The sequence below is a fragment of the Pteronotus mesoamericanus genome, unplaced genomic scaffold, assembly GCF_021234165.1.
Source record: "Pteronotus mesoamericanus isolate MK-2021 breed Mesoamerican mustached bat unplaced genomic scaffold, CSHL_Meso_final scaffold_12, whole genome shotgun sequence".
Taxonomy (NCBI): domain Eukaryota; kingdom Metazoa; phylum Chordata; class Mammalia; order Chiroptera; family Mormoopidae; genus Pteronotus; species Pteronotus mesoamericanus.
The window spans coordinates 5,519,686-5,531,811 of record NW_026555303.1 but is presented as its reverse complement, the minus strand read 5'-3'; the positions used below and the strand labels follow the sequence as shown (position 1 = coordinate 5,531,811).

Genomic DNA, 12,126 nt, shown 5'->3' with positions numbered 1-12,126 from the left:
AATGTTTTTCATAAGCAGCTTTACTTCTATATTCCTTTGTTTTGAAAAGGGAATCATTATAATCAGTAATTGTTTAAAGAATCAGATACAAATTCATCACCAAAAAAGCAGATGATATAGAATGGTATTTTCTCTCTCATTTGTCATCCCTCATGTTAAAGAATGAGTTTTAAGTTACTTTTTGGCAGTAGTATAAGTTAAACTCTCTTCATAACCCCATCTGAGTGAACTAATTCCCCTCATGGCAATGGTAGACATGCATGAAGATGCAGTCTGCTATAATGGAATGGGGAGTGCATTAGGTGTGAGAACCACATTCAAATCTGTCACATTTCAGACTGTATGACGTTTGATTAGTCACTTCAAATCTTTGCAGTTACAGTTTCCTCATCTGTAAGCAGTGATTTAATGGTGAGATAAAAATGCCCTACCTACATTACAGGGTATTACTAAGAATTAAAAGAAGTAATACAGGGTCCGGCAGGAGTAAAGCTTGCTTGAGTGTGGTTGTTAGGGTACATGAATGCCTCGCATGAGATGGACAGCGATTTGAACATTTTATCTAAAATGTCATATGGCATGCTTGAGTGTGATATTGTTATGTCACAAAATTACATGCTTATGATTTTGTAATAAGTGATTTTTAATAAAAATGACTTTTTTGATGCCAGATCCTGTAGATGTTAAAATGTTGATGAACGTGTATTAATAGGCAAATGGATGTTACTTACTATTAATTATTGGTATTACAAGACGGATAAGTTACTGGCGCTCTGAGACTCTTTTCGTGTAAAGCTAATTGTCCCTAAGGAAGTCATATCCATATCCTTTTCAGTATTAGTTATCTCATATTCAACCCAACTAGTCTAACAGGACCAAGTCATATATGAGGTCTGTCTGGAAAAAGTCCAGGAATTGTTAATATAATGAGAATGGTATGGATGACATTAGTGTAACCTAGCAGCATGGAATGAGCATGTGTGAACAATGATGACTTCACTGTACTAGCTAGTGGGGGCAGTGGATACCGTTAAAAGAACGTGTGTACTATGTGGCCGTCACATTCAAAATGAGCGAGTAGAGCAACAAATCTGCATCAGATTTTGCATTAAGCTTGAATATCCTTCCATGGAAACTATTCGGATGATTCAGGAGGCTTTTGGGGATGATGCAATGAGTGCACAGATACACTATGATGAAAATGGCCACAGCTATGGGCAGCTGGCGATGGGCAGCTTCATCAGTACAGTATGCCCACTCATGCATCACGTCTGGTGCAGAGGCAGAGTTTTTGGTGAAACATCAAATCACCCAGGTGACTCAGTCCCCCTACAGCCCAGATTTGGTGCCCTGCAATTTCTGACTTTTCCCAAAACTAAAATCACCTTTGAAAGGAAAGAGATTTCAGACCATTGATGAGATTCACGAAAATAAGATGAGAGAGCTGATAGCAATTGGGAGAACTGTGTGAAGTGCCAAGCTGCCTACTTTGAAGGGGACTGAGGCATCATTGTCCTGTGTACAAAGTTTCTTGTGTCTTCTTCAATAAAGTCTCTCTTTTTCATAGTACATAGCTGGATACCTTCTGGGCAGACCTTGTATAATACTCCTCCTTTGCATATAGTTATATTGAGAGGTGACTTTTTTCATTGTTTTGGGGAGTGTCTCACACAGTCTTTGAGGATGCCAACTTTCCTAGCGGGGACGTGTTAGCAGAATTAGTCAAATCTAGAATTTATAATGCTTACCAAAAATCTATGCAACTCTTTTTCATGTACTGTTAAGCCCTTAGAAGTTGCTCAATTAAATAAAGTGCCTATAATCTTAAAGCACAAATGTCTCCTGATAAGTTTTCTCTGCTTCAGTATTTTATTATAAGCATTTAAACATTCGTTTATTTATCTTTCAGGGACATGGACTCTCAAGTGCATCAGGAATTCCAGGCCCTCCTCCACCACCCCCATTGCCAGGTGTTGGGCTCTCCCCACCGCCACCTCCACCAGCACCATCTCTACCTGTAGGAGGTCCCCCTCCTCCTCCTCCTTTACCTGGAATAACTGGTGATATACCACCACCACCACCACCTTTGTTTGGAGGACCTCCTCCCCCACCTTCCCTTGGAGGAGTCCCTCCTCTCCCAGGAGCACCAATTGATCTGCCTTATGGAATGAAGCAGAAAAAAATATATAAACCAGAGGTCCCCATGAAGAGAATCAACTGGTCAAAGGTAATCCTACAACTAGAGATTTTTGGCTTTGTCTAGCCATAGTTCATCATTAATGTGTGAATAACTGTATTGCTATGTATGAGTATTATACAATATTTGAGAATATGATTCCTGACTCCTGGTTTTCTATGTGGGTTCACCATCTTATGTTCATCTTTCCTTGGACAAAGTAGAAACTCCGCAGATAATTTGAGATTAACATGAAGGCTAAAGGAAAATCAAAGTGAAGGTGGCATTAGAGAATAATATATGAAAAATATCACTAAATGGAAAATAATTTTGCTTTTTTGCCATTATTAACTTTAAATACTATAACAGTAAATGAAATCTTTTTATTATTGAGTCTTTTAATCGTGGTTATTCTTGATCTTAGAAAGTGTTTTTTTTTTTTTTTGTTTTTTTGTTTCTTTTAGTTTTTAGATAGGTGACAGTAGTTAGCAGTGATATAACCTAATTGATTTTTGATATGATGTATGAAAGCTTTTTCTTTTCAGCATATGTTGCTGAATATTATGAAATAATGTCTTGTAAAAAGCTTACTATTATGATTGACAGATTCCCCATTCACTAGGAACTAAGGATACAATTACCCAGACTACAATTTGGGGAAATGACTCATCTAAGAACATACAGTGATATAAGACAGTATCTGCATAGTAAATTGTTTTGACCAGAATAGTGGTTAAATCAGTTTTAAAGTTAAGTATATACTACGCAGCAGAAAGAAAAATAGAACTACTAAACTTCGCGACAGCATGGATGGAACTGGAGAGCATCATGCTAAGCGAAATAAGCCAGGGGGTGAAAGACAAATAGCATATGATCTCACCTATAAGCGGAACCTAACCAACAATGCAAAGATGCAAGGAAAATAAGACCAGCAACACTGAAAGGAAAATAAATCAACAGAGACAAGAGGGAAGGAGGGAGGGGGGCAGGGAAAAGGAAGAGAAGGGGAAAATCAAGGAACATATAGCAAGGACTCATGGACAAAACCAAAGGGGAAGAGCTGAGGGAGGGAAGGAGGGAGGGGGCAAGGGAAAGTGGTGGGGGGGAGGCAGAGCCAAATGTATTTGAAAAAATAAATTAAAATAAAATTAAAAAAAGAAATTAGCATTGAAAAAAAGTAGTTTTATAATCATTCTTAATTTATCAATATATAGTGCTCTTAAATTTTATGTTAATAAAGATACCTATGTTAAGTGAAAAAAAAGTTAAGTATATATATTTATATATATATATATATAATGCTTTTTTCATAAAAGCAAATGAGTATAAATGGTTTTAGAATGCACAATAGGTTTTAAAATAAAAAAAAAAAAATTTGGGTACTGTCTACAAACTCTTGGGTCCAAAAGGTGTTGTTGGCTCAGTCATTTGTGTGTGTAAATGCAATGATATGCTAACTTAGCAATTTAACATACAGTGTAATGATACTTAGGTATAACAAAACATCATGATATCCTGGAAAATGTACAGTTCTAATCTTGGATTTCATTGTAGTGGCTAAGAGCATAGTTCTTTGGAGCTACACTGCCTGGGTTTGAATCCCGCCTCTGCTATATACTAGCTTGTGCAGCCACTTAAGCTTTCTGGGGCTTAGTTCCCTCATATTTAACATGGAGTTAGCAGGTCCCACCTCAAAGAATTGCTGTGAGGACTAGATTAAATTTGTTGATATATGCAAATTGACTATTATTATAGTTATTGCCTTTAATCTAGTCAGTAAACATGAGAAATTCACATTTCCGAATCTCAGTTTCACCATTTTTAAAAATCTAGGAACAGGGAGAATGTATGTGAGTTGGGGAGGGATTCAGTGAATTATTTCTAACATGCCTTCCAGTAGAAGATTTTAAATATCAATAGATGATTTTTTAAATGTAACTTGTGATACGCTATAGCTATCATATACCTTTTCTATATACTAATAGAATTCTGTGTGCCTTTCTTGATAAATATTTAATTAAAAAGTGTTATTTTGGTAGATCCTAAGGTTGATTTAGTAGGTAAATGAATAAATAAACTGTCATTCAACCTTGGTGAAAGTGAATTCTTAAAAAACGAAATATGAAGTAATATTTTAGAAACTTTGTCATTTTTGTTTCAGATTGAACCCAAAGAATTATCTGAGAACTGTTTCTGGTTAAAAGTTAAGGAGGACAAGTTTGAAAATCCAGATCTCTTTGCAAAATTGGCACTGAACTTTGCTACCCAGATAAAAGGTACATTTTATTTTTTTAAATATAAATTCTTTATTCTGATATATTGAAGTCATTGCTTAGCTAAAATTTCTACTAATGTATAAATGCGTCATCCTGCCACACTGGACAGAGTCAAACATGAGTAGATTAACTATATTTACCTAGCAACTAAAGAAGGTAGCTCTTTTTCCATTTAATTTTAATTTGCATAAGTTCTATTCATCTGAAAGTATAGGCTATATTTTTATTATTTAGTATGTTATTACTCATCTATTATAAAGTTGTCATTTTAAAATTAATGTAACAATACTAATGGCTTAAAGCTTTCATGAAATTGGAATAATGCTTACGCTATGGTGCTTACGTTGTCTTTCCTGTTACATTTGTACTTCTTATCAATTTGGTTTCCTAGTAAACTTTATAGTTGTTTGCTATAAGCAGATTTTCTGGAATAATATAAAAATCTGGTACCTAATAAGTTTATTTTACTGATTTGATAATAGAGTGCTTTGTTTAGATGAGATCTTTAGAAGCTTTTGTGAATGTCACATATAAATTCTGTGCTCTAGAGGTAACTTTTCAGTCTTATAATTAAACATTGTGGTTTGTGAATTTTTGATAGTTTATATTAACATTACTATTTTACTTGTTATTGCATAATTTATAGTTTAGTTAAGGATAGGATTTTTTTTTTCAGTCTGAATGAGTCTTTGCAGCTAAGAAATTGATGTATTCCATATCCCCATGCCCTTGGAATTAGGGCCTTCATCATTCCTCACAACATGCCCTAACACGTGAAAATGGAAATTTTGGAAGACTCAGAGACAGGGAGAGAGGGAAGGGGTGGGGGAGGGAGAGGGAGAGGGAGAGGGGGGTACAAAGGAATTATTTCTTTTTAGCCCTTCTGTCACATCTTGCACACTGGAGGTACCTGTGCTGTGTGTGTGTGTGTGTATATATATATATATATATATATATATATATATATATATATATATATATGTTCCTTGTAAATTGAAGTTCACACACACAGTGGAATCTGGGGTGATTAGACTATTCTGAAGAATTTGGGCATTAAAAAACTTTCTCTCATTAGTTCTTTTGTTTTCTTCTTCTTTGCTATGGTAGACTTCACATTTGAATGTTTTCTCAAGGACTCTGGAGATTACTGTTTACTATAAATCCTTTTTTTAAATTGAAAAAGTGAAATATGCTTATGTTATGGTATTCATATCATTAAAAAAGAAAGAAAGAAAAGATGCATGGTAAATATATCCCTTCAATTCCAGACTTGCAGCTTCTTCCCCAGAGAAAACCACTCTTACTAATTCCTCACATTTCCTACGAGAAATAGTTGATGCCTCTAAAAGCATATGTATATTTCTCCTTTTTGCTTTTTTTACTTCCTGCTCTTTTCACTTTATGTCCTTGGATATTATTCCATAATAGCTTATGTTTACCTCCTGTGTTCTTTTTATATACTGCATAGAATTATGTAGCCTAGGCCTATTTTATTTTATTTAACCAGTCCCCTATTACTGGTTATTTATATTAGTTCAAATCTTTTTCTATTTCAAGCAATGCTTCGGTGAACATGTACCTACATATACCTTTGTGCACATGGGATCTCTATGCAGGATAAATTCTAGAAGTGAAATTTCTACATAAAATATTGCATACATTTATAATTTTGATAGATATTACCAAATTGCCTTCCAAAGAATTTGTGTCCATGTATAGTGCTACCTAAAATATGTATGAGTTCCCACAACTTTTGCCCATTGCAGAGGTAAAAAATGGTAATCCACGTTGTAACTTTTAATTCTTAAATTAGGAGTGAAGTTGAGCAGCTTTTCTTCTATTCATAGACAGTTTTAATTTATTTTTTTTTCTGTGAACTTTTCCCTACTCTTCTTTGCACATTTCATATTGAGCACTTGGTCTTTTTACTTATTGATGTATTTGTATTGAGTCCCACAAGAATCATGGTTTTCATAAAATTTTCTCATTAGTCTGGACCTTAGAAGCAACTCTTTATTTTACCAATGAAGAAAATGAAGTTTGAAAAATATAAGTAACTGGAAAAATTATTAGGGAGTTTCCAAAAGGAGTGTGGGGAAAGCCAGGGAAAACGGAGTTACACATATTTGCATTCCAGCTGCGATAACTTGTAACCTCTGAGACTGAAGTTTCTCATCCATGAAATGAGTAGACTAATGTTTACCTAGTAGTGTTGTGAGAATTAAATAAGGTCATATATTTAAAGCACTCAGCATAGTACTTAGCATAGCAAGCACTCAGTAAATATTAATTCCCTTTCCCCTTTCATTTAACGGGGGTAGGGGTGTGGGTGTGGGAGAGAGAGAGAGAGAGAGAGAGAGAGAGAGAGAGAGAGAGAGAGAGAGAGAGAGTGTGTGTGTGTGTGTGTGTGTGTGTGTGTGTGTGTGTTTTGTTTTGTTTTAGTGATTGACACTTAATGCGACTGTTAATTCAGCAAGAGAATTTCCTGCTCTTCAGAGAAGCACTTGGTCGACCCAATCAATTGCAATAGAAGCCGTCCTTACTGTGACTGCTAAAACCTAATCAAACCAAAGTAAAACTAAACAAAAATCATATAAAGGCTCTCATCATGTACTCACTGCTCAGAGTACTGTGTTTCCATTCCTCTTAACTCTGAGTCTCTGGGTTTTCTAAGCAATGCTACTATTATTTCTCTAGTTTTGAATATGTGAGTACCAGTCAGGTCAGGAACACCTTTCTATACCATGCCTTTTACAAAGATTTATTTCTGAAGGGATATTTAAAGGAACAATTAAGCATCATGGCATATTCCAGATATGTATAATATAGCCAAAACACATTTTAATGATACCAAACTGCCATTTGTTTTAATAAAACTTAATAACTATTGATCAATCTTACTGTAATAGCTGAAGTTCTTTGTCATTTGCAGGGCTTTGATTTATGATTTGGTCAATAGGTGAGAGGATCAGTGTAAGAAATTAGCAGGAGGCTCTGGCTCCAGCCAACCAGAGCCTTCCTGAGGGTCTGCCCTGAGGATCTTAGCTCCTTGGCATCACTTTCTTCCCCATTCAGCATTCAGCATTGAGCATTCAGCAGTTTGCCAGGCACTCAGCTGCCTTCAGGAAGGAGCCATACACTCATTGTTTCTAATACCTATTTCCAAAGCTCTTGGACCCAGTGTTCTAACACCTCTGAGAATTTCCTCCTACTGCAATGGATTTGGAGAGCTCACATCTCTTTCTCCTAAATGCATTGTAAGAAAATGTCTAACTTTGGAGTTTAAATTACAGAATGTTTAATTTAATTGTTTAAAGTTGTTTTTGATTGCTAAATAGAAAGAAGTTTTAAAATACACTAGTTCTGATAGCTATAATGTTTAAATGTGCAAGTATTTAATATGGGAAGCACCATTAAATTATACTTTCTATTTGAATTACTTATTCTTAGAGTTGTAGATAAATTTATTTCTAATTTTCTATTATAAACCAAGTTATTTTTTAGGAGAGAATGTATCTCTCATTTTATTCAATTTCTATTTGTAGAGTCCTCAGCAAGGTACTATACGAAATGGGAGGGAGAGAAATGAATAAGGCTTGTTCCTGGACCAGAGAGCTTATCATCTAGTAAGGGGGAGAGGAAGAGGTGCCCTACATTTAATCAAGTTGTATTAAATGTCAACATTGATATTTTTAAAAAGCCATAGCAGCACAAAGTAGAAATAGTTAATTTTGTAGAGGGCAAATGGAGGTCCTGGAAGTGGTGTTATTTAATGTGGGCCTTGATGTTTAAGTAGATTGTCAATAGAGGAAAATCGAAAGAAGGCATTCTAGATGAAGAACATTAGCAAAGTAATGGAGGGGGCAGGTAAACTTGTTGAAAGCACACACAGCTTGTTGAATTGGGACTTAGTGATGAATGTGGTGAAGTGAACTTCACACTGAGGAAATGGGGTTTTGTTCTTTAATTGTTAAGGGCCCAATAATTTGATGATTAACCATTGAGCAGGTGTTTGGCAGACATATAGGTGATGGGAATTCACAGATAAGTGATGGAGCATTGATGGTGTATAAATACCAGTAGGCTTGGCAATATATGGTGATATCCTGTCCAGTACAAATTCTTTTTTTTTTTTTTATTTTATTTATTTTTTTATTAATTTATTTACTTTTTAAATACATTTGTCTCTGCCTTCCCCCCCCCTTTCCCTTGCTCCCTCCCACCTTCCCTCCCTCAGCTCTTCCCCTTTGGTTTTGTCCATGAGTCCTTGCTATATGTTCCTTGACTTTCCCCTTCCCTTCCCTTTCCCTGCCCCCCCCTTCCCTCTTGCCTCTGTTGATTTCTTTTCCTTTCAGTGTTGCTGGCCATATTTGCCTTGCTTCTTTGCATTGTTGGTTAGGTTCCGCTTATAGGTGAGATCATATGGTATTTGTCTTTCGCCCCCTGGCTTATTTCGCTTAGCATGATGCTCTCCAGTTCCATCCATACTGTTGCGAAGTTTAGTACTTCTTTTTTCTTTCTGCTACGTAGTATTCCATTGTGTATATGTACCATAATTTTTTGATCCAATCATCTACTGATGGGCATTTAGGTTGCTTCCAACACTTGGCTATTGTAAATTGTGCTGCTATGAACATTGGGGTGCATAGGTTCTTTTGTATTGGCGTTTTGGTGTTCTCAGGGTATAGTCCCAGCAGGGGAATCGCTGGATCAAAAGGCAGTTCCATTTTCAGCTTTCTGAGGAAATTCCACACTGCTTTCCATAGTGGCTGCACCAGTATGCATTCCCACCAACAGTGGACTAGAGTTCCCTTTTCTCCACAGCCTCGCCAGCACCTGTTGTTTGTGGATCTGTTTATGATGGCCATTCTGACCGGTGTGAGGTGGTACCTCATGGTGGTTTTGATCTGCATTTCTCTAATGGCTAGTGATGCAGAGCATCCTTTCAAATGCCTCTGGGCCCTCTGTATCTCCTCCTTAGAAAAGCATCTGCCCAGGTCCTTTGCCCATTTTTTGATTGGATCGTTTGTCTTCTTGGAGTAAAGTCGAGTGAGTTCTTTGTATATCTTGGAGATCAAACCTCTATCTGATGTATCATTAGCAAATATATTTTCCCAAATGGTTGGCTCCCTTTTCATTTTGCTGATGTTTTCTTTAGCCGTGCAGAAGCTTCTTATTTTGATGAGGTCCCACTTGTTTATTCTTTCCTTTATGTCCCTTGCTTTAGGAGACATATCAGTGAAAAAATTGCTGCGTGGGATATCTGAGAGTTTCCTGCCAATGTTCTCCTCTAGGACTTTGATGGTGTTGCGACTTATATTTAAGTCTTTTATCCATCTTGAGTTTATTTTTGTGTATGGTGTCAGCTGATGATCCAATTTCAATTTTTTGCATGTAGCCATCCAGCTCTCCCAACACCATTTGTTGAAGAGGCTGTTATTGCTCCATTTTATGCTTCTGCCCCCTTTGTCAAATATTAGATGTCCATAGAGACCTGGGCTTATTTCTGGGCTTTCTATTCTGTTCCACTGGTCTATGGGTCTGTTCTTGTGCCAGTACCAGATTGTTTTGAGTATAGTGGCTTTGTAGTAGAGTTTGATGTCCGGTATTGTGATCCCTCCTACTTTGTGTTTCTTTCTCAAAATTGCTGCAGCTATTCGAGGTCGTTTATGGTTCCATATAAATTTTTGAAATGTCTGTTCTATTTCTGTGAAATACGTCATTGGTATCTTAATAGGGATTGCGTTGAATCTATAGATTGCTTTTGGTAGTATGGACATTTTAAGGATATTAATTCTTCCAATCCATGAGCACGGTATATGCTTCCATTTATTTGTGTCTTCCTTAATTTCTTTTTTCAATGTTGTATAGTTTTCTGCATACAGGTCTTTTGTGTCTTTGGTTAAATTTATCCCTAGGTACTTTATCTTTTTTCGTGCTATATCGAATGGTATATTTTTTCTGATTTCTTCTTCTTCTATTGCATTGCTGGTGTACAAAAACGCCTTTGATTTCTGAATGTTGACTTTGTATCCTGCTGTTTTGCCAAATTCACTTATTAGGTTGAGGAGTTTTTTGGTAGAGTCTACAGGGTTCTCTATGTACACTATCATGTCATCTGCAAACAATGATAGTTTTACTTCCTCCTTTCCTATTTGGATGCCTTTTATCTCTTTCTCTTGTCTGACCGCTGTGGCTAGGACTTCCAATACGATGTTGAAAAGAAGCGGTGAGAGCGGACATCCTTGTCGTGTTCCCGATCTTAGTGGGAAAGCTTTCAGTTTTTGCCCGTTGAGTATGATATTGGCTGTAGGTTTTTCATATATGGCCTTTATTACGTTGAGGAATGCCCCATTGATTCCCATTTTGCTGAGTGTTTTGATCATAAATGGGTGCTGTACCTTGTCAAATGCTTTTTCTGCATCTATCGAGATGATCATGTGGTTTTTGTCTTTTCTTTGATTTATGTGGTGTATCACGTTTACTGATTTGCGTATATTGAACCATCCCTGCATCCCTGGGATGAATCCCACTTGATCGTGATGGATAATCTTTTGAATGTATTGCTGGATGCGGTTTGCCAATATTTTGTTGAGGATTTTAGCATCTATGTTCATCAGCGAAATTGGCCTGTAGTTTTCTTTCTTTGTAGGGTCTTTATCTGGTTTGGGGATCAGGGTGATGCTGGCCTCATAGAAGGAGTCTGGCAGTCTTCCCTCCTCTTGGATTTTTTGGAATAGTCTGAGAAGGACAGGGGTTAGCTCTTCCTTAAATGTTTTGTAAAATTCTCCTGGGAAACCGTCTGGCCCTGGACTTTTGTGTGCTGGGAGTTTCTGGAGAAACAACAACAAATAAATCCCAGAGCAAGTAGAAGGAAGGAAATAGTCAAGATTAGAGCAGAACTGAATGACATAGAGACAAAAAGAACAATTCAGAGGATCAACCAATCCAGAAGCTGGTTCTTTGAAAAGATTCATAAAGTGGACAAACCTTTAAGCAGACTCATCAAGAATAAAAGGGAGAGGACCCAAATTAATAATATCAGAAATGAAAGAGGAGAAATAACAACTGATACCACAGAAATACAAATGATCATCAGAAACTATTATGAACAATTATATGCCAAGAAATTTGAAAATCTGGATGAAATGGACAAATTTTTAGAAAAGTATAATCTTCCAACACTGAAGGAGGAAGAAACAGAAAGCTTGAACAGACCGATAACAGTTGGGGAAATTGAAGCAGTAATCAGTACAAATTCTTAATCTGTAATGTCTCTTCTAGTTTTCAAATCCTGTGTTCTGACACTTAAAATATTTATGCTCTTCTTACAAGCCGTAATGATGCTGTATGGCAAAGTATATCTCAAAATGATCTCTGCATTAGTGGAAAAATTGTATCTTTATATATTAAAGAGAAGTGAAAAAGATCCTATTAAAACTTTTGAATATGCATCATATATACAACTGTTGGAATTTGTATTTGTGTTCTGGTTTTATTATTTGATTTGATGATATTTGCCAGCATAGAAACATCAAGGCTATAATAATAGTGTCATTTTCCTTAAAATTTTATAGTAATTGTAGCTAATATTAATATTATATAAGAAGTAAAGTGATGATGGCTACTGTTAACTAAATTTAAAATAATAATAAAATATGTAAGTTATAACTT

General features: G+C 36.0%; 1 protein-coding gene across 2 annotated transcripts in view; it reads left to right on the top strand.

The window, feature by feature from the left end:
• The window catches only part of DIAPH2 (diaphanous related formin 2), a 908,710-nt gene that overhangs the window by 269,917 nt on the left and 626,667 nt on the right, over positions 1-12,126 (top strand). For both annotated transcript variants that reach the window (XM_054587910.1, XM_054587909.1), the window contains 2 exons: positions 1,910-2,227; positions 4,338-4,452. In XM_054587910.1, the coding sequence (XP_054443885.1) occupies positions 1,910-2,227; positions 4,338-4,452 (433 nt within the window). The remainder of the gene's footprint in view (positions 1-1,909; positions 2,228-4,337; positions 4,453-12,126) is intronic.